Here is a 23,854-nt window from a genome sequence, read left to right as displayed (position 1 = left end):
TATGCTTTTCGCGTCATTAGTTGTACGATTAACCTGCAAATTACCTAATATTCATCCCCGTGACACCCGTTCAATATGGACATACTACTCTAGAAATGAATTCACTTCCGGGTTTGGTTTTGCCGGGTTCTTCTCTCTCTCTCCTTCGCCCTCCCTCTAGTTCCGCTTCTGTTTCCTCTTCCTCTTCCTCTGAACCCGGTCAGTATGCATACCGCACCCCCTCCAACCTTTCGATATCCCTCCAAATCCCTCAATCATTCCCTTTCTCTCCTCATTTTCTCACTCACCCCCCTCACCCCTTCCTCCCTCCCTCTCCTCCTCTCTCTCTCTCCCTCTCGCACCTCCTTTGGTGTGAAAACTTGCTCTATTACTTCCCCGCCTCCGCTCTTGCGGGTGCATTAGCTCGACAAGTTGTCGAAGGCACTTCCCCCTGAGCAGATCCATGCGAGCGCTGCATGGTATCCGGGAAACACTCGCAGAAAGGACCACATAACTGTAGCTTGTCCGAGATAAACTGTGGTATACCTCGGACATTGTAGTCGAGTGGACGTTACAATATCGATGCAACAGATTTTCTTGGTGGTTGATGATCTTGTTCGAGTTCACCTTTAATAACCGAAAGGTAAGTTTCTTTTTGTAACTCTCTAGAACGCGACCGTGCATCACAAGACCAACAAAAAGCACTGATTTTGTGTGAGCACTGAAAATAGGTGAAATTGGTCAACCTAGCATAATCTTGTGTTTTTCATATTTTGCTAATGCTTTGAAATCTGGCGTTAATCTTGGTCAGAATGTGATAATAAAGCCTGTTCAATTTCAGCTTGATTTAATATTCCCTTCATCGTTGTTGCTCCAGTGGTTTACATCCTGTTTTTATCCCATTCATCCCACATCTAGCTTGGCTTGGTAAAGATTTTAAGCTCTTTAATAGTCCCTGTACTTTAGAGCCTCTTTTTTCACTTCACACATTTCCAGAGTGTTTGCTTTCTTTCCAGTAAATTAGGATATGTTAAGGGAGTCCATTTGGATTGAGTTATACATCATTTTAAAAACTAAAGTCTGCTCTTTTCTTGTGATGCTGGGTCACATATTGGTGTTTTGATGTTTCCTATACTGGTGATACGCTTCATTTTTCTTTTCTTTTCTTTTCTTTTCTTTTCTTTGTTTGACTTATATGTATGTATTTCTGACATAAAAGAAGAATGGAAGACAAAATTTTCGAAGTTTTTTTTTTTTATTAGATTGGTAACTATTGCACATTTTCTCAGTCCCTGGGTGCAGATGTTACTCCAAACACACACACAAACACACACGAACACACACAATTCTCATATAATTTTCACATCATATGACACACAGATTCCGTCTGTTAAATCCCACTCCACAACGCTTACCTGTACACAATCTATAACAGGAAATTCACTTTCACATAATCACTCGCCTTTTCCTTTTGATAGAATGTGTGTTCGGGATGGAACTGTTGGCAATATACCATTGCCATGATTGTATGTCTGTTTCGGTCGCCATCCCAGTCTAGTTCTGCTTATTGCGTGTAATATATAGTGTCATTCGGCATTGCTATCTCTCCAGACCTGTAACATATGATTATATATTATGTAATTTCGCTGCTCTGCGATTTACTAGCACTGCACTGATCTGTTACTTCTTATAGTGTGATTGGATATTTTGTATCTATCTGCTACGTATCTGTATCTGCACGGAAGAAAGCAAATCAAAACCATTCACATCTCACAAGATAAAAACAAGACCAATACACACCATACTAAGTGTGAAGAGTGTGAAGAAGATGATAACAGTTTAAGAAGAAAAGTAGAAACAGATGAAATTGACATGAGGAATAGAAATATGTGATTCAAAGCTGTAATTAGTTTTTTGTTTGTTTGTTTGGGTGTGTGTTTGTTTGTTTGTTTGTTGTTGTTTTTTGTTTTTTGTTTTTTGTTTGTTTGTTTGTTTGTTTGTTGTTGTTGTTTTTTTTTTTTGGGGGGGGGGGGGGACAATCAAATTTTGCCTTTGTCTACATAGGGCCTTTGATTACTGCAATCAAGGCTATTCATATACTCAACATTCGTGACATTTGTTTTGCCAGCAGTGGCAGGAAACTAATTTTACACTGTCGAGAAAAAAAAAATATAAAAAAAATCTTTCACACTCTTTGTAGTTATTTGTCAACATAATGTTATATCTACCAATCTTTATACATGTTTCACTTTGTGCTTGTTTGAAGGATCGCTGAGATGAATTGAATTGTCGCGCGCTTACATCAATTTTAATGCTACATTTTCAGGTCATCAGATTCTACCAAAAACCTTTTTTTTTTTCTTCTTGTTAGATTCTGCCAAACATTGATAAGCAGGGGGCCTACTGTCAATCTATGGAACATTTTCTTTCTTTCTTTTCTTTCGAAATAGCATCAAACATACATTTCGTTTATGGACCAGGTCCTGTGCAATGAACTTTGTTTTGCTGAGAGAGCGGTATGTAGTTGCAAAGATTATTGCTTTGTTTTGTTGTGTTTGGTTAACAAAAAATGTTTGTTTATTTGTTTTGTTTTCTGTGTGGGGTTTTTTTCCTACGGTTAATGATCTTATGATGGATCTGTATTGTTTTAAGCACCAAGTGAAAAAGAAAGAACTAGCCTGGGAATCGGTTGGATCAGAGCATACGATTTTATTCACTAAGAATAACCTAAAAAAAGAGGGGAATAGAAAAACTTTGTAAGCACGATACATGTCTGTTAGAAAGTCATTATTTGGTGTTTCACTTTTGCATCATATAACATCATTTACCGAGGTATATATAAACCGATAGTACTTTCATATTTGGCTCACTATTAGTGGTCGGCATGAGTGCCATAACGGAAGAGACCCCCACCTTTCTACGGTGTCAGGAACATTATAGCCTGATTGTAATGGCATTAAATCTACGATAGATTGACCAAGTCTCTTCCTCCTTTTTTGTTTGCCATCGTTGTTAGCATTTTCTCCTTTCCATCGTCGACTTTTAACACTATCTGTCGTTGTCTGTTGTTCATACGAATTTTGATCAATCGTATAAAATCACCCTTATAATAAAAAAATTGAATAATAACAAAAACATGAATGAATGAATTGAATAATACGCAAGGAAAGAATTGAAATAAAGAGTCGTGTTTCCCTTATAATCTCGGCTGCGCAAATACTTTAATGACTACGAATGTACGTATTATGCCATTCATTGACGTAGAAAACAGAAAAAGATGGGCAGACTTTCACTGCACTTTAAAAGTGACGATAAAAGATCTTGGATCATAGAGACACGAAACACATTTTACAAAAGTTGGGACTTTGCGTCCATTACCGAAGTTATTGCTAAAATGCAATGGCAAACAATAATGAAATAAAAGTACTGATGAGATGTAATTTGAGTAAGGATCAGCATTATTTGGAATAAAAGCAGCTATAGAATAGATAAAAGCCTATACAACCAGTGACTTCATAATGATGCTTCCTATGAGGAAAATATAGATTTAATTTGACTTTATTCAATTTGATTGATTCATTAAGCAAAGGCTAAGGAAGGAGATGAAGAGGAGGAGGGATGAGGAAAAGGAAGAAAAAAAGAAAGAAAAGAAAAAGAAGAATAAGAATGAGAAGAAGAAAACCCGCATGATGCGCAATGCTGTATACGAAGAGAGTTACACCTGCAGTACTCAAAGACAATTCCTTTGTGACACAGATAAAATATAACTCTACAGACAACGTGCATACCTACCTTTCTTCTTAATATATCTGCAGCTATCAGTAGCTTTCTGTTTCCTAGCACTATTCGTTAAATTGATTGTATCTTTCATGGCAAGAATTATCCGTGTCTGTCCGTCTGTCTCTCGCTCTTTCTAAAGTTCTATTTCTCCAATTCTGTCTCTTTCTTTATCTTTCTCTCTTGGTATTGAATAAGCCATAGATATTTTAGATAGGAAGTCATTCAACATGTTTTAAGTCGGAAGAGCTATCGAACTGTACTGGTTGCGTGACTCTGCAGTCACGTGCGTACAATTTCTCTTGTATGATTCTTTGATAAATTAAAATTCACTTACTTCCCATGTAGTAGAGGGAGACATTATCAACACATTCAACACAAATTATAGTATAATCCTGGGTATCGCTGGATTAAAAAGGAGTAAGAAAATGAACGAATGAATAAATAAAATAATAGATAGATGGATAGATAGATAGATAGATAGATAGATAAATAAATAAATAAATAAATAAATAAATAAATAAATAAATAAATAATAACAATAAATGAAATAAATGAATAAAAGCAAAAAAGTAAGCTGCTCATTCAAATCTTCATTCGGTCTAATTTCGTAAAGAGCACATTGGGTGTAGAACGCTATGGTCACGTGAGATATGTAGTTAATTTGCTGTTCCTGTAGAATTAATTAGGTTTCTGATTTACCGACGTTCGAGCCCTTCTAACGCGCGTTCTTCTCATGTGACCGATTTTATTCCAGATCTAACTTTCATGGATCTGTCTCACTTCGAGCCTTTATGACAAACATTTCTCTCAGAAGTTAAAGGGGATGGCTAGTAACTGATCATTGGGAATCAGTGGGTATGCTTGGGGATTATTGTTCCGATCCTTGTGGGATTCATTTAAGAGTACATAATATATCTATTGTTGTGGGAAAATTATTTGCTTCAGAATGGTCTCATATTCAAGTAATGTGCAGTTTAATGTTTCCAGGTTAACATGCCTGTACAGTGTCAGGGCGATCGTTAACGGCCCGTTAACGAAATTGATAATCCCACTGATCCCCACTGATCAGTTACTAGCCATCCCCTTTAAGTGTCCTCTGACAAGAGTTCATTGTGTTTCAGAATTCATCCAAGTTCATTCTACATATATATATTATGTATGTACATAATACATTTATATTCCAATAGCAACAGGTAATCAGGAAGCTGGATTTTTGTCGTTACCATGGCAATTGTCATTCCAGCAAGAGTTGTTATGGTATGATTTTTTTTTTTTCTCAATGGGGCCCAGATCACAGCAGCCCATATACAATTTACCGCCTATACATACATCTGTACACATCGTTCTTTAGGGATTGGATTATCATTTCCGTTATCGGCAGTGTTGTCGATTCACTCTCATACTTATGTAGGGGCCTCACATTGTATTTTCCTATCCTGGCCAAACGTCTCTGTAATCTTTGACCCTTGATTGAGGTTTCATCTAAACCTTAATTTACGACACGAAATGCCAACTTTTTTATTTCATTTTCTTTTCATTTTCTTAGTCTGTATGCACTGATGTCGTAGATTGATTTAGAACTTCCGTGAAACGTGTGACCAGGATGTGATCGTTGCTCCATTGTCGTTGATTGGTACCGTGATTAACAGCACCGTTGACTCAACAATTTCGTTGCAAACGATATTGAGCATCGATGCGATTGATATAGGTCCTACACGGGAGATAGATACGTGTCATGTTAGATTGACAGATAGACAGATTTAACAGTGAGAAAGACGAAGAGATATTAAGTCATTCCATCTCTTCACTGATATGACTGGCTTGAAGAACAGATGACAAATTGTGGTCATTAGCTTAGAACATTAAAGACAAAGGATTCAGATTCATGTAGGCCTAAATATAATACGTAGCATTTTAAAACAGTTACTGGTCCTGGCAATCTCTATATCTGTATTAAGAGGAGCGCCTTTACCATTGGAAGGTTAACGTTCCTTAAAGAAAACAGTGCTGGCAGTGGCAGCAGTTGAAAGAAAAACAAAACAAAACAAAAACGAGACGAAACCGAAGGAACATCATAAAAGTTCCCTATTGAATGAACGTTGAAGAAAAATAGAAACAAAATTGTGGTAATGTTATCGCTCTTGAAAAATGGAACATAATAATTTCTCCTCATACATTCTGAGTTCTGTGACTCTACCAGGGACAGGGACAAAACAGGAATTATGAGGAAGCATGACGAATAAACTACTCTTAGCAATTGTTATTGTTGGCGCGCTACATGAAAAAAAAAATATTATAGATATATCTGCCGCACAAAGAGGAAATTCGTACAAGGAACGGCTCACCTGCTTTCTTTCCGTTTTTCTTTTCATTTTCTGAATGTTCTTCCTTTCAAAACGCGTCAGAGGTGTTTAGATGATTGAAATAGCTTAGCTTTGCGTCTTCAGGCTCTCGACTCGGCAATACGGCTTGGATAGATAGGGTTCCCAATGAGTCCTAATAAGATGGGAGGGAATAGTCAAGCAATCAGTATACTTATAGCACGGTTAATACGCATTTTGCGTAAGCCTCTTCAGCAAATATGTGGACAGGAAGTGTAATTGGTGTAAGTGATGGACAAGAAATTGGAGCGGTAGTGGTAAATGACTTGTGATGAAACTGGTGATAATTGATGACATCACATCTTTATTTCTTTTTAAGTACATTTTTTTTAAATGATCTCCATCTCAACACAATAACATTGTGCAAAATGTACATACAAGTAAAGAAATTTCAACATATTAAAAAAGTATATAGAAAAGGGGGTATACACCAAACTTCAAAGACGGGGATCATACAAGTAAGTATTACAGTGATAAATTAATCATAGGATGGAGATGGCGGGGACCCACTGAAAAGCAAAGCTCGTAGAATGTGGGTACCCCAGTAATTACAAAGTATTCTTTGCTTCGTGTTATTACTTGCTGTTATCTTCTCCTCCTCCTCCACCTACATCATGGTCATGATGGTGTTAATCAATCAGCTTCATGTATCATTATGTGGTTTCGTAACATCAGACTATTATTGGAGGAGCACATGTGACGTCTCGAGAATCTATTTGTGTGATAAAAGCCGTTACAGGGAGTTCCCCGGAATTATACCAGCAATGCGATGTGACCCGTGATTTCCGTACAGAAAACAAGCGAGATAGAAAGAAAGCGCTGTTACAGGACCCAATGATTTTTCATCCTTGTCAAGGAGACCCATAATTGCCCCAAATAATCGGAGCGTAAAGATATGAATTCTTTGTTGGCAGTGGAAGAATACATCTATGATGTATGTATGTATGTATGTATGTATGTATGTATGTATGTATACATGTATGTATGTATGTCTATGTATGTATATACTGTCGAAGATTCACATGAGCAGGTGGGGCTGAAGGCAAGATTGCAGGAAAACAATCAGTTTACCCTATGTAGGTACACCTTGCTCTCATCATTAAGACAATACACCACGAGTTTCATTATCATTATCATTTACGTCATTTCATGTAAAAGATGCATAACACGACATTATAGATTTATATCGTTTCTTACTATTCCGAGTGTTTTTAAAAATAGAACATTGATAAGCACATTACTATAACGTACTCATTGTTTCGATACTTCATAATGTACTCATTGTTTTGATACATAGATACCGCCGTGAGGAAGGCGTGAGTCTATTTTAACCTTTGTTCGTTTGTTGTTGGGACATTTTTACCACAATAATATATTCATCCGTGTTTAGCCGACCTTCTCAAAACATTTCCCTCAGTGAAGACGGAGAAGGCTACTCAGCAACCTTGTAAGGAAGTGTCGGACAAGCCACGGGAGGCCTAGAGCGACCCACTGGGAGGAAGCGATGTGGAAGCCACTTGGCATTTATGAGGCAAACCTTCCCTAAATATGGCAGTCACACCTGTAAACGAACATTGCCATGCCTCCAAAGTCTGGACTGAATGAGCAGAAATAAAAACAAAACGAAACAAAACAAAACCAGGACTAGGTAACTGGAAGTGAATGTTGTCATAACAAATAAATTGATATTTCAATTACCTCTTGAAAATGATTTGTTTCTACTTCTACACCGAACACAATCAAAATGGCGTAAAGAGGAAGAAATAAAGAGTAGAATCTTGTAACTATCGTCAAAATATGTATATTAAAGGGTGTGTACAGTTCTGGTCGAGGTGAGGATTTAGCATTTAACGTTTAGCGAGATATTCAGAAACCACTCTATGAGATATCAAAGAGCATGCAATTCTAAGTGGTATCAAAAGTTTTTGATGAAAATCGGTTTTGAAATGGCTGAGAGATCAAAAATCATGGTGAACCAAAGAGATCCTAATAAAAGGCTTTGCCTGTCGCCTTTTATTATCATCACTTTTTGGGATATCTCAGCCATTTGAAAACCAATTTTTATCAAATAAACGTTGAATCCTTCTTCAAATTACATGCACATCCTCTTTCATATTTCATAAGAGGTTTCTCATTATCTCACTAAGGAATGTTCAAAACCTGAATCCCTACCTCAACCAGTACTGTACAGTCCGTTTAATCTGCCTTATATCGCATTTATTTGGCTGCCATCTTGATAAAAAATTATTGGCTTATCGGGTGAAATCAAATCGACATGCCACCTGTCAGAGAGCAACATTGATCAAATAGAAAAAGCAACTGATAAAGAGGAGTGACTCGCATAATAAGGTGATTTCATTGAGAGATAAGAAATGCCATATTTCTTTTTAAACGAAATTAATGTAAAATATACAATTACTACCAACTCCTTCTTGAATTCCAAGTACACAGTGTCTTTCATGTCTACTCCTAGGTCACTAAGTGTATAGCAATAGTCAGCAAACGGTATCAACCTATCACATTGTGCAATTTCGATAAAAAAACAACTGTTTTACTTAATCACAGATAATAGTGTTATCTGTACTGGAAATTCATTTGAAATTCGTGTTAAACTTCTGATCTCGATACAAATCATCGACACTTTGACAATCTACATCAGGGCCTACCAACCTACAGGGCGCTACATACTTCCGAAAGTCTATGACCAGCTTCTCGAATGTCACGTGATAAAGAAAAAGGCAAGTCATTCCGCTGATGAAGGTTGTAGCGTTGACAGCTGAAAATTGAGGAAGTAAATATTTGTATTAATGATCAACAGTTTAATACCAATTTTAGATGATAATTCTATAGCGTTAGTTTGTGACGATTGTGGAGCGTCTGTAGAAAACCGGGAATCATGCAAAAAGAATATAATTATTTTATGAAAGAACAAAAAGCGTAGTTCATTCTATTGACAGCGATTGAAAAATGAGATTGTCCATGAGGTTTTTTCCCTCCACCCCCTTCTCTCATAGCAAATGTGACAGTGCACCTCAAAACGAACATAAAGTCGCACACACTGATTTTGCGTGAGGACTGAAAACAAGTGAAATGGGTCAACCTAGCCGAACTTGACTTTTTCATATTTTCTGAAAGAGCGGGTCTTCCTTTACATTATGCTAAAATTTGGTATCATAAAACGGGCAGGAAAGTGTGTTTTTTTAGCATTTTATCTTGAACATTTTTGGTAGAATAGTGTGATTAGGTGTGTCTTTAGAATCCCTTTTTCATTTCTGAAAAACCTTGTCCACACTCTTCACTTTCAATTCTAATAACTTTTTACAGGATAGTGCTACTGCTTTGAAAGTTAGCGTTGATTATGAACAGAATGTGTTAATGAGGCATGCTCAATTTCAGTTTAATCTGGTAATTCCTTCATTGTTGTTACTCTGGTGGTTTACTTCCTGTTTTTTGTCCCATTCATCGCACAGCCAGCACGGTTTGGTAAAGATTAAGCGCTTGAATAGACACTGTACGTCAGAGCCTCTTTTCTCAGTTCAGACTTTTCCTGAGTTTGTGCTTTCTTTCCAATATTTAGGCCATGGGGTGAGCTGGTTTTTTCGCTTGTTTCGTTCCGACAACTGCGGCACTAAAATTTCTCCACAGCTACGTGTAAACAAATAACCAAAAAGGCTACAGGAAAAAGTTCGACACAAACCCTCCTGCAGTATTTTGGTAATTTAGGGGGAAACAGTGAACTTTTTTGTCACTGAGGAGCTGAATATGTACACTTTGCCGTGTACGATATTCATTCGCGAACGATCATGTGATGTATGTTATCCAATCCGAATCGAGAATTATTGTTTACGAGTCAAAATGGCAGCCCCCTGTGAGCCTGTCGACGCGTCTACGTCGTCTGCTCAGCCGAAACTTATTATGCGTTATTATTATGCATGTAACAGCGATGAAGTTTGAAAATTTCACGGCTATGACAAACCTAAGATAGACGAAACCTATTTTGTGTGCCAAAGAGTGGATCAAATTGAGTGGGGGAGACCGTGAAATCGCAGACCAGAACGAAGTGATTCAGCTGCTCAGGGGGACTGACTGCAACCTACGTAGTAGGATAATTTACAGGTTAGTTTACGTGCGTACAGTCGAGTCGTAGCAGTCGACACTGCAGTGCAGTCTCACTCATAATGTTAATGACCATGATGACTACAAGTACAATTGTACAACGTTTAATAGCTATGTTATGAACGTTGCTTGTGTATGTTATAATGGGCGCTAATGCAGTAGCTTAGCCGTTAGCGTGTCTGTTACTTAGATAAATTATCTTGAATTTCGCCTTGGCATGGCATAGCGCCGTTATAATGTCGCCTAGATGTAATTTTACATGTTGTTCTATGTACAGCCCAGGTTAGGTTGATGTAGCTGATCGGTGATATTGTTTTGTAAAAGTCTTGACACACAGGACTGGATTGAAAAAGGTCTAAACTGCATGTAAATTTATATTTTCATAATCATGGCCATGGAGTATTAATATTAAAAATCCATCCTGTTTCTCTCACCCTGAAATTGGCGAATCCTCCCTCAAAACACACATTTAGCATCTCATTAAATTAACTTATTAATATTTGATATAAATAGATCTAAAAGACCAACAATGACAATAACATAATTGCAACAATTAAACTCCCTAAAACATATTATTACCATTATGTTGTGCCAAACTATAAAGCAGTGGGTGGTGGTGATAGTGAAAGGCCAAGGATTACTAGTATTAATGATGATAAGGCAGTTGTATTCATAATTATGATAATTGATATTGCATGTGATCAGGTGCTGAAAGCTGTAGATGTAATTTAAAATCAGTAATTGCACTGCAAGTACAAGTTGAAGTAGTTGATGATGACAATGATCACGAGGCGTTAATGATTACCTGGCATAGTACTAGGGCCTGTGTATTGGTAATTACAAGATTCAAATATTGGCAGTCAATAGTCTACCGTACATTTACTGATATATTGAGTGTAATGTTCAACCCCTCCCTCTAGCATTTAGCCTTTTTTCCCCCTAACAAAATCCAACGGCTAATCATTGCTGTTCATTTCTCCATTGTATTAAATAGGATTCCATGAAACGTGCTACAAGAGGTTTATAGATAGCAAACGCCTGAATCTCGCTAGGAAACGAAAGCTGAAGGAGGAGCCTGGTCCGTCAGCAGGAGCATCTGCTTCCTCCCCTAAGACGCTCACATCAAGATCAAGATTTTCTTCTGGAAGCTCTTCAGGTTCTGCTGTGTTGCCTGTGAAATGCATCATTTGCAACAGAGTCAACCTTCTCATTACTTGCCAAGGGAAATAGGTTAATATGATTGATATTGAAGCATGAAAACACTGTCATGTTACTATAAGTTGTCCTTGATAAAATGGAGCAATATATAGGCCTATACACCACTGAAACATTCACACACATACACAAAGAACTTCAGTGCAAAGTTCAGAAACAACAGAATGTACTGTATATGCACCAATGCTTTGGTCAATGTGATTGATATTCAAGAATTGACATCTTACCAAAGTTGTGCATGATAAAATGTCTTTGTAATACAGATTGCTTCCTGTATTTTGAATGCCAATGTTTATGCAACATGTTTTGACTCCTTGCCTCAGTATGTGATTGTTCGCCCTTTAGCAAACATTTCTGCCCACTATTATGATTTGATTAGGGTTGAATTATTCTAAGAACAAAGATGTTTTCCTAAGTGTGTTTTTTTTTCATAAAACTGAATGACTACGATTAAAATTTGTTTCTCCCACTCTGGGGAAAAAAAATATGTAACTATTATTAATACTGAAACAGAATGTTCATGTAGAAAGGTCAGTACAATGTAGGTGTGAGTACAAAATCACTTTGCTAAAACTAATACACACCAGCCAAATGAAAATTGTGCATAAGTTGAGTCAGGTTTGCACAGATCCTCTGATATTGGATGCTAATTGCAATGTTATCATAATTTTTAATGCCAAACCTGTTTTATTCTCTCCAAGATTTTCAGGTACACATAGCCTCCAATGCAGAATCCAACAGTTTTCACTCATGAATGGGTAAACTATAATTTTGCCTTTATTTTATATATTGGCATTTTTCAAAACTTTTACATCCTTTCAAGGATATTTGGACCATGGAATGTTCCAGGAAATTTATTAAAACTAGAAAATTTGACTGATTATCATTTTGAGCTATCTTACATGAAAGGAGGTAGTGTCCCACGGCACCATGTTGTAACCTAATGATAGCTATGAAAACTTCAGGAAATTTTATGAAGATTAAATTTTCTAGTGCTAAAGTAATGTATAATATTTCATGAACAACGTGATTGCTATGTGATCTAAGTATATTAAAGCTTCTTAAGAAGAAGAAGAAGAAGAAAAGAAAAACATGTTTACTGATAAACAATATGATCTGTTTAATAGTAATGTCTCATGTGTGTAAATGAGTTTGTATGTGTGCGTGTGAGTGTATATAATATGTCAGCGTTTTTATGCACCTGTGTATGTGTAATGCACTGATCAGTACATGTATTATATCATTGTGTGTGTTCATGTTTATGATAATCTTTTTTATGATGCTGATGTGATAAATGGCCAAGGCATGTAGAATAATATTTTAATACACTTGGGTATATTGAATCTTCATAACTATGTGTGTGCGTATGTGTGTGTGCATGTGAGGGTGTGTGTGTGTGTGTGTGTGTGTGTGTACATTAAGATTCTCCCACATGCACGCGGACACACACACAAACAAACTGATTTTTTTCTCTTTTTTTTGCCTTGAATGATTAGTCATTTGATTAATAACATGTCTTTGAACAGAATATAAGGCATTTGCCTTGACCTCTGACGGTCAGTTAGTGCTCTCTCTCATATGGTCTTGAACCACTTTGCTCTTGTCCTCCTTTGCATAGCCAGCATCAGGAAAAGCTGAAACATGAGATATAATGCAACTATTAAACCAAAACTTCACTTTTTTTTCTAGGTATATGGCTAAAAGCAGTGCTTTACAAATGTGTATATGCATTTCAGCTTAGAAACACTATGGGAACTATACTGCGGCTAGCAGCCCCATACGCATAACTGCGGCTAGCAGCCCCATACGCATAACTGCGGCCAGCAGCCCCATACGCATAGCGTCATGGGGCTGTGAACTGTAGCATACAGGATCATGACGGATATTTTATCGCGGACAAATATCAACTTAAAATCGGGAAAAAATCTTCAATTTGAAGACTTATTAATAAATTTGAAGTATTGATAACAGAGTTCGTGCAAGGTTTGATTCTGCAAATAGTTCCTTTCTGTTCAAATTGATGACTAAATGTGACTCGGTCGAGAGGAAACTGGGAGAGCTACACTGAATTGACGGCCAGCGCATGCACACACAGACATCTAATATCCAGTCAATGGATACGAAATTTGTGCGCAGTGATGTGTGCGCCTGCGCTGACCGTCAATTCAGCGTAGCTCTCCCAGATTCCTCTCGACCTAGTCATATTAAGTCATCAAATCGAACAGAAAATGACTATATGTAGAACCAAACCTTGCACGAACCCTGTTGTCAATACTTCAACCTTACTTGTAAGTCTTCAAATTGAAGAATTTTTGTTCGATTTAAGGTTGACATTTGTCCTTGATACTTCCCTGTCATGATCCTAAATGCTACAATCCGCAGCCCCATTATGATATGTGTATTGGGCTGCTGGTCGCAGTTTATAAAATATGGATTTTCGCAAAAACTGCAGGATATTTCGAGGAGAACTTTTTACAGTATATTTAGGATGTACAAAACATCACATTTCCGCGTTCAGAAAGTAGTGCCAGTGTTGCTGGAACGAAACCCATTTTCTAAGCCTCTTTTTCAGCTTCACCCCATGGCCTAATTTAGATAGGCTAGGAGAGTCCATTTGATTTGAGTTATACATCATTTTAAAGCTTAAAGTCTGCTCTTTTAGAATATGGTCTTAACTAAAGATTCATGTCTGGCGACTTTTTGTTTGTTTTGAGGTGCAGGGTCACAAATATTATATACCTTTAAAATATAACAAACAAATTCATTTTTATACAAGTACGATATACAGTTAAGATAGAAGTGAAATTGATGAAAATCAAACCGTGAGTCACACAAGATAGTCATCAGTGGTATGGGAGTTAGCGCTGACGCTAACTTTTATATTTTCTTTTTAAAATCAATTTCTCTATCTTGCCCTAAATCTCCTACAATTTCCTCAGAAGAACATTATGTTGAATCTATCCTTGGAAAAAATGTTCCACAACATGCTTATCGCTTAATTGAATGTGATCCCATCCTTAAACATGCACGTATAATGTTAAAAAGATATGAATTGAAAAACTGAAACTGCACCGGTCTTAGACTCGAGACACAGTGAACAGTTCCAGCACGTTTATTTTCATATTTCATTTGACATCAAGATACATCACAAAAAGAATGCAAACAAGCAAGATACAAAATATGATATAAATCGGGTCATGAATAGAAAGTGTGTCAGCATACACTATGTACATAAGACAATTCTCTATAACGTGTGAAATATGATGGAACCGCAAAAGCAAAGCTTGTAAACGCAGGTTCCAGGAAAAAAAATATCAATGTAAATTTACTATACAATCAGTGGAGATAGGACACAAAGTAATAATGACGAAACTATATGAAAGCTAAAATATCAGGGTACAAAGGGAAGAAGAGATAAAAGAGAAGAAAAAGAAAAAGGAAAAACAAAACAAGAACCCAAGGAATAAGAACTGAGTGCAAAAATAGCATATAGATACACAAGTATACGAGCACATAAGTTCATAACGAGTTCAAAATGTAAATAATTATATACTCATGTAGTGATTATATAATGGGAACATAGAATATGCATATGTTAAAAAAAGTCTCACGGTATAATGTAGAAAACAAAATTAATCTATGTAATAATCTGAAGTAATAACCAGGGAGTGAGTATAACTTATTTTGACGAAGGCGGTTCCTCGAGAATGAAAGGAATAATAATGATACATATAAACATCTTAAATAGATCTTAAAGGGATGGTACAGCATGGGTGGAGATGAGAATTGGGCTTTTAACTTTTGCGAGATACCAAGAAAACACTTATGAAATAGTACAGAGAATAATATTCAAAGAGGAATTCAAAGTTTATTTGATGAAAATCGGGTTTGGAATGACTGAAACATCCAAAAACTAAGTAAAACAAAGCGATCGTAATAAAAGATGGGTCCCACACTTTATTAGAATCGCTCTGTTTTGGATATCTCAGCCATTTCAAAACCAATTTTCATCAAATAAACGTTGAATTCCTCATGGAATTACATGCTAATTCATATTTCATAAGAGGTTTCTCATTATCTCACCAAAAACTACTAGAAACCTGAAATTAGGTCCCATCCAAAACAATACGATCCCCTTAAATAAATCTTAAATAGATCATAAATAGATCTAAAAGCAGACAGATGTATGAGCATTTGAATATGCAAGTCAATTGATGGTAATGCAAATAGTTTGATGCCGTACATTCATAACATAACATAGCATAACATAACATTCAGTATGAGACACAATTTAACTTATCTTTTGCTTACACAATTAACATGAAGTAACAAACAATCCATCAACAAGCAGGTAAATAAACAAATGCATGAATTAGCAAACGGATTATAACTGATGTGCATGTATAGGCTCCTAGCTATTTTCTGAATCAAGGAAGGGAACAAGATATTTCTGGCCATCAGAAATTGTCAACAGAAAGTTTTCCTGCAGGGGGGGGGGGGAACTTGTTCCCTCACAATATGTAACAATGAATTGTCTCACTAGTTATATTGCATAGAGGATTTATAGTCGTTCATCATAAAATATTAAGTGAACAGCAGGCGTCGTCTTGAAAGGACACAATAATTATCTTTTTGTTTCCCCTGAACCCCCTTAATAGGAATCGCGTAAAGACACTTTTAGCCGCGGGAACTCCTTGGTAATCCTTGCACACTTAATTCAATAAAATGATTTTTTTTTTTGCATTGTATATAGTTTTAGTATGATAGTTTAAAGGCACCAAGTCCACTTCCAGACACCTCCAGACGATTTTAAGATATCTCCTGATGCTAATGCTGTAATAATTTGATAAAAAGTTAGAGTTTGAGACATGGAACAAGTTGTTTAAACTAAGTGTACTTTCTTGCCAGGAGTTTTTTTTTTCTTTCTTTCTTTAATCTCAGATGGAGACGCGTTTGTGTCAGGAAGCAAGACTAATCAAACTTTCCGGACACCCTCCGCGATTCTTGAAATATATATCCTGGGTCACTCCGTATTAGCGTCAACTGTTCTCGCTGTTTTTTCCCCCGATCATTAGCTCTTCCTTTTCGTTGAAAACTGAACGTACAACATGGTCACGTGAGCTGGGTTTGTTTTTGATGGAAGAATCGAGAAATACATTGCACAACTGAAGGCATTTGATTCAAACATAGGAAAGTTATGGAACCTTAACGTTTGAAATGATTTGACGAGACAGTGATATCATTAAAAAAGGACCATTGTAGCAAAAGGAAGTGACGTCATAAACTCACATCTGCACGATTAGTTTCGGCTCAGACAGGCATATGTCAGAATTTTTTTTTTTATTTTTAATTAGTTTTTTATAGGAGATATACAATCCTCTCCTCCAGGCAGAGCCATCAGAACTACCCAAACTTTCAAACAAGATTTTCCTTTGTAACTTTATGGTGACGTCATGTCAAAACAACAGGATTAAGTGAAGATTTGCGCATAGGTCAATAAAAGGCATACCCACACTTTTGTAATAAATTAAAATGTGCTGTTTGAGGGGGTTCAATTCAGATTGCCAGACTTTTAGAACAACGTTTATCTAGCATGATGCCCACCTGACAAGCAGTTAAAGCACATTTAAAGACAATGTGTTCGGGAAGAAATCTCTGCGTCAAACAATTCAACTTCCTTTGTCGAAACCATGGTAACGCAAGATCAACGCTCAGCACCTGACCTTAGTACCGACAGATGTCAGATCAGTGAAGGAAAACTTTGTTCATATCGAGAGTTCCTCAATAAACCGGAAATGGACAATACATACACGACATATATATACTTGGAACATTTCCGTCAACTCTGTATAGATGTCAGGTTCCAAACTAGCTCGTTCAACATTTTCGAAGGCCAGCCCTTCGTCTAGGAGGGAAATCTTGACATATCACTGTGACATCATTTTCTGATAAAATGTTGACAGAACTGAGATAGTAAGGTCGTCTGTACAACTATTCATTTCATGTAACTGATCTAAAAGGAAATGTAATGGTAGATGATGAATGCATAAAGAACGGTAATGCCTCTGATGAACGAAAGTCTTCAAGTATCATTTACACAACAGATTTGCTGAAGCTTTACATAAAATATTCTGTCCAAGACATTTCCTTTTCCAAATAGATTCTTATGTCTTCGAGTACTGACATTTAATTCTTCGCAGGTAGGCTAATGGAGATTCTTTTTTTTTTAATCCGATCGTGTATTGCGATATGCACACATTTCGTTTTTATATATTGATAATAATGATGGTAGTGATGATGATGATGATGATGATAACTACATTTATATTGAACATTTAAATGATGATACCCAGAATTAAGCAAAAATAAGGAACCTTACTCCGTCTACTTATGGATTCTATTTTTAAACTTTCATTTTTAGCGTGCCGTTTTTGGCAGACTTCCGAAAAATAAAATATTGGTAAGACGCCAAAGATAAGAGTTGTTTATTGCCAAAAGAAAACCTGCCCACATGGGGTCAAAATGAAAGTCAGACTCCATATGATGTTAATATGAATTTACCCTTTTATTCAGGTAAATAACCATGGGGCAGAGAGGCTCTAAAAGCGACGAGGCAGCCACAACTGTCAGACCAATAACGACTCGTCGAGAAACCACGACTGCTGCCACTACGACCCCGGTCCTCACGACTACCGTCACCACTCAGCCTTCGACAACCATTTCGACGACGGTGCCCTCAACACACCCTTTCGCAAACTATCCGTTCGGTAGTAAGTCGAGCACGAAAGCCACGACCTCTCCACTGCACGTCGGGCATGGTATCAGCACGTCGTCATTGCACACGGCACCGAGCACAACCACGTCATCATTGCACGTGTCACCATCGGTGACGTCAATCTACAATTCGCATGACATAGTTAGAAACTCTTGTAAGCATGAATTGAACACAATGACCCCTCTTTTCTAGGAGAGAAATGAACATCATCATAAATGTTTGAACCTGACTTAGAATGTTGACTTATCATATAGGATTCGTTCGAATTGTTAGTTTGGCATGTACGTTTCTGATGATGTGTGTGGGTGTATAAACTGCTGTGTGCTAAGATGCATGTATAATTACGGAATTGAGTTAGAATTGAGGATTTCCGTGCTTGCATGTGATGCAAGTATTTCCGTGACATAGACTGTTCATGATGAAATTGGAAGTATGTGCAACTTCATGGGTATCATACATTGTTTGCGTCTGGAGTAGGGACATCCTTGTTTTTGTAAGTCCTAACAATGAAAATATAATTCAGGGTACCAACGAGTATAAGCATGACAGACACTGTGGTTCTTACCATGTCACGACGTGAAGTCTGGACCGCATGAGAAAAATTAAACACACAAAGATCACTAAAAGAGATAAGTAACTTCGTTCTTAAGATGAATGATTGAGATTTGTCATCACAAGGAATAAAATCTCTTAAGATAGACTTTCACATTTTGGAATTGTCACATTCACCTGACTCTCAGTAATTGTCTGGTGATAATTGTGATTTTTGTTCCTTTTACTTAAAAAATACACTCAAATAAAATTTTCTCAGTAAGGTAGAAAAGCTTCCATACGAGTAAAGTTTTGAAGTTCAGATGCGAACAAACTTAAAAGACATTAAGCATTTAGAATTTGAGTCAACATACCGTGACATTATGTTTTGATTAAACAGGAGAGCTGAAAATCTAAGGTTTATTCAAAATGTTAGACAAACAGTCCAACAGTACACAGTATGCATGTCTGTGTGTCTGTACTCAACTATTCTACAATCGTAAGAATTACAGTTCGATTTACAGTTGTATAAAGTATGATGATAGTTCAGAATATCATAGTACATTCTGCTTAAAATCTCAAAGAGAAGTATACAAGTCCTACCGAATATACCTATACAGTCACTGACATTCGTACCTGTCGTACCACGAGTTCTCATATAGGCAACATTACGTGATACGGTATAGATAGATATACTTGTGAATATATACACCTCTGAACTCACACTTGAAACATGACATGGCCTAAACTTGTCATAATTACGCGATTATTATGTCTTCTTTTTAATTGCACATATTCACTGTACGTCCATGTTGTTTTGCTTGATATGTTTCTCTGTGTTAGATGTAACGTGCGATTTCACATAAACTTAAGTCAATATATATGGTAATCGCGATTAGTAAGTATATTCAAGTCCACTACCAAAAACAACAACAACAACAACAACAAAAGATGCTTCACATTTTGTCACCTTTTCCCTCTAGCTCGCATAGTCAATATTACCGTTTTCCTAGGTACGTTGAAGCTGGAATTACTAGCTCATTTCACCAAAGAATAACGAAGCAAAGTACGATTATTAATATACAGCCCAAATCTGTGTCTTATTTTCGTTTTACATTTTGTTTTCTCATATTCAGCCTACGTCCTGCCCTTGGCCATTGCACTCTCGTCGTCACTTCTTATTCTGGCGCTGGTTGTTGTTGCTTTGGTCTGTCGGAAAAAAGAGTGAGTGATCTTCATAACCGTTATTCTTTTTCTCTTTCTTTTCAAGCAAGAATATATATCTGCGCCTTTGAATGTTTCTGTGACAAATATATGGCGCCATACAAATGCTGTGGATCATCATCATCATCATCATATATCTATATAATATAAAAAACGATTGTCTGTTTTGTCTGCATATCTCTGTAAATTCTCTACCTCCCCCCCCCCCCTCGATCATGTTTGATGTTGATGCTTCTGCTATGGTAATCTAGATTCTACGTGCGTTCTGCACGTCTTGTATGATTTGAGAATCAATTTATTCCCCTAGTGACCAGAATTTTTGTTAAAAGCCTGTCCTAGAAAACAACTATCACTGGGTGCACGTTTGATCAGACTCGGGACAAAACAAAAGCAGCAAATGTACATCATATAAGACAGAAGAATATAAAATCAAGAAACCTATCGAATTCTAGACAGACATTCAGTGTGAGAATATTACTATTGGAGACGCCTGTACAGTCAATCTCGGCTAAGCTAATCTCACGCAAGTCGAAAAATTGGCTGAGTCGAAGACCCCCCCCCCCCCCCCATGTTAATTCCATTGATTAAGTCCAAATTCTTGTAAGTCGGAGGATTTTATCCTGTCCCATCGGATTCGACGTATATGCCAGTATGACTATATTGGATGTGCGAAATGTATATCGATAGTTTATTTTGTGTGTGTGTGTGTGTGTTGTGTTGTGTTTTTTTTCTTTTAATCGGTAATTTGTAAGAGCTAGATGTCCGGTAATGAATGGATCGCACTCGCACTGTACAAGCTATAACCTACATTGTTGATCAGCCACCTGAGGTGTAAAGGTTATTTTGCCTTCTTGATTGTGATGTCTGCCTTAATAATACATGTTTGAAACAGATGCAACAGTTTTGTTAATACCATCACTTCAAGGTCTTCAACATTTTATCGGTCCTTAATCTGCTGAATATGAACACTAATTGATTTATTGATTGACAAAGGCGCTTGGAATGATTACTTCAAGTTGAATATTATCATGATGGTCACCTATCGAGTCTTCATGCTTACTATACCACAACCATCTTAATTGTTAGGAGATCTGTGAAACATTTGGAGAAGGGTTGTGGTTCCCCATGCCGAGCCTCCGCCCAGGTGTTTCCTAACGTCACTTTTGGATCTTCTGATTCAATTGACTGCTCGTCCAATCATATCTATGTTGACCATCTGGACAACGAGTCTAAATTCAGCGACGGAGGGTACGCCTACGTGCCGAAAATCACATCAGGAGCTGCAGGTGGTCCGTCGACTGGATGTACGCCCTCCGCGTTGACAGAGAAGACAGTTGATAGGGGAAGTCCCGATGGAAAAATAAAATCCTTTCACATTCAGGGTAAGGCCGATTCAGCCCGTGTGTAAATTGGCACGGCAGTTCACGTGTCATTATGAAAACAAGCTAATAAATAAAAAATGTAGACAAAACAAACAAACAAATAATCAAATAATAATCACTGAATGAACATCTCGCAAAATAAAGGACATACACTCATACACACACATGATGATGCAAAAATAATATTGATATGGTTCATATTATGCACATGACAACGATGGCAAAGAGAAAAAAAACATTAATTGAGTGAGTTTTATACCGACGTTTTAGAATGCAGGTGTATGACATTTTGGGGTTCAAAAATTAAAGGTATTGTTTACCATTTGCAGATGAAAAAAAAAAACAGTTTTAGTGTTTCAAAATGATTCTAAAATGCGTTAGGGAAAGAAACAACCTATGAAAAGATATTAATCAGTATAATCAATGTGAAGTATTATTAAATGTGCAAAATGTAAACAGTGGTTATAATAAAAATCTTAATTGTTTCTTAAATATACCGTCTACACTTATGGTTTAATGAAATAAAATTAATTGTAATATCTCCTTACATTTTAGGCTTTATTGCGAATTTTTTATTTGGGATATTATGCACTGTGATACAACTAGCCAAAACATTATCATCAAGTGTGTATACTCGAACATTTCTATTTAATAACTGCTCCCAATGGTAAACAGTACCTTTGATCATATCTTCTTTAACTTCCATACAGGTATATCAGATGACGTTTTTGGCGATGAAGATCAGTACAATCTTCTGTTTGAAGAGAAGTCTGCTGCCCTCAAAGTCGCCGTAGCTAACAGCTATGAGAACGCCCCCTTTCACGGCCTTTATGCTAATTACGACTCGATCAAGGATACGCCATTGGCTACGTCCTGTGACCTCAGGAATCAGCTGACCAATCAGCAGACAGAATCGACATCGCTCAAGGGGGATTCTACGTCGCTCAGCAACCGGGACTCCGGACACGACACCGGTAGCCTGTCTTCGTCAACGGGAATGTGTCGGGATCATCCCTCCCTCTCCGAGGCCAGCCATAGCAGCGGTGTCGACCAGGACGTTGATGTCGTGTACGAGAACACCTCGAGAAGTCGATCTGGAACTAGCAAAAGCGCGATGGGCGGCGAGCCCAAGTACTATGTCTTGGAAAGACCGTCGGACGAGGGAGTCTGTTCGACGTGCGAGGACAGTGGGATGATCGACAACGTTCTCTATCAATCCATTACAGAATAGTTTCACATTCTATGAGGTTTACTAAAGCTAACTGCGCTTTTATCCGGTGTTTCCTTTGAATGCTTTTCATGCGTGTGTGTCATTAAGACTGGGGCTTAATGCTTTCTGACGTGAAAGCCTTCAAGACGGTCACATGATACAGTGGACTCCCGTTATAACGAAGTCCTCGTAACCAGCAGTTTTCTTTCGTTATATCTTGGATCACAAAATTTGGACAGAAGCTTATATGAGACCCTGCATCACAAACCGAACTAAAAGTCGCCAGGCATGACTTTTTAGTTAAGGGCAGACTCTGAAAGTGCAGACTTTAAGCTTTAAAATGATGTATAACTCAATTGAAATGGACTCCCCTTACCTGTCCTGATATTGGAAAGAAAACACACACTCTGGAAAGTGTGAACTGAGAAAAGAGGCTTTGAAGTACTGGGTCTATTCAAACGCTTAATCTTTACTGACCTGCGCTAGCTATGCGATGAATGGAACAAAAATCAGGATGTCAACTCCCGGAGCAACAACAATGAAGGGATTATCAAATTAAGCTGAAATTAAGCATGCTTTATTAACACATTCTGTAGATAATTAATGCCAACTTTCAATGCAGCGGCCTCTTTCTTTCCAAAGTTATTTGAGATAAAAGTGAAAATTATGGACAGGGTTTTTAAGAAATTAAAGGTATTAGCCCACATTTGTAAACCTGCAGCAATCGGTCTCATAGTTAGCATGGAGTTTGGGTATGATTGCAGTAACACCTGTGCAAATTTCGTTCCACTTAGTCCATTACTTTCATAAGAATAAATGAAAATGCACCGTATGCATGCGTATAACGCTCGCTATCTCCGGTCCACGTACGTACTATACATGCATGCGATACATGTGTAAGTTACATGTACGTAGCTACCCCGCGCTCGTAATTCGATTTTGGGTCGGGTTGACCCGGTTTGAAAATTGATTTTAAAACGATGATTTTCTCTCTTTTATCGAATGGTATAGACAAAGAGCAACAGGTGAGGTATGTTACTGTTATAACTTGTACTTGAAGTCATATTTGACCAGTCCTGTTTTATGCAGTTTTGATTTTCGTGGGTTTGCAAATGTGGGCTAGTACCTTTAAAAGAGGACTCTGTAAGAAACACCTACTCACACCATTCCCTTAAAAAGTGTTCGATAAAAATTGCCAAAAAAAAAACAGTCCCTGTTCGTTTTATGATCCCAAATTTTAGTATAATGTATAAGAAGACTA

At 37.2% G+C, this 23,854-nt stretch overlaps 1 protein-coding gene across 1 annotated transcript; it reads left to right on the top strand.

Annotated features, from left to right (window-relative positions):
- The first annotated feature begins 416 nt into the window (after positions 1-416).
- LOC139731107 (uncharacterized) lies at positions 417-23,214 on the top strand. The gene is made up of 5 exons (XM_071641987.1): positions 417-622; positions 18,045-18,400; positions 19,914-20,001; positions 21,088-21,383; positions 22,094-23,214. Exons 2-5 carry the CDS (start codon positions 18,055-18,057, stop codon positions 22,612-22,614), a joined length of 1,251 nt encoding a protein of 416 aa, XP_071498088.1. The 5' UTR covers positions 417-622; positions 18,045-18,054; the 3' UTR covers positions 22,615-23,214.
- The last annotated feature ends 640 nt before the right edge of the window (positions 23,215-23,854 follow it).

The sequence above is a fragment of the Diadema antillarum genome, unplaced genomic scaffold, assembly GCF_040938485.1.
Source record: "Diadema antillarum isolate AM-2024a unplaced genomic scaffold, OU_Dant_1.0 seq00000357_RagTag, whole genome shotgun sequence".
Lineage (NCBI taxonomy): Eukaryota > Metazoa > Echinodermata > Echinoidea > Diadematoida > Diadematidae > Diadema > Diadema antillarum.
This window is presented reverse-complemented; position numbering and strand designations above follow the sequence as displayed.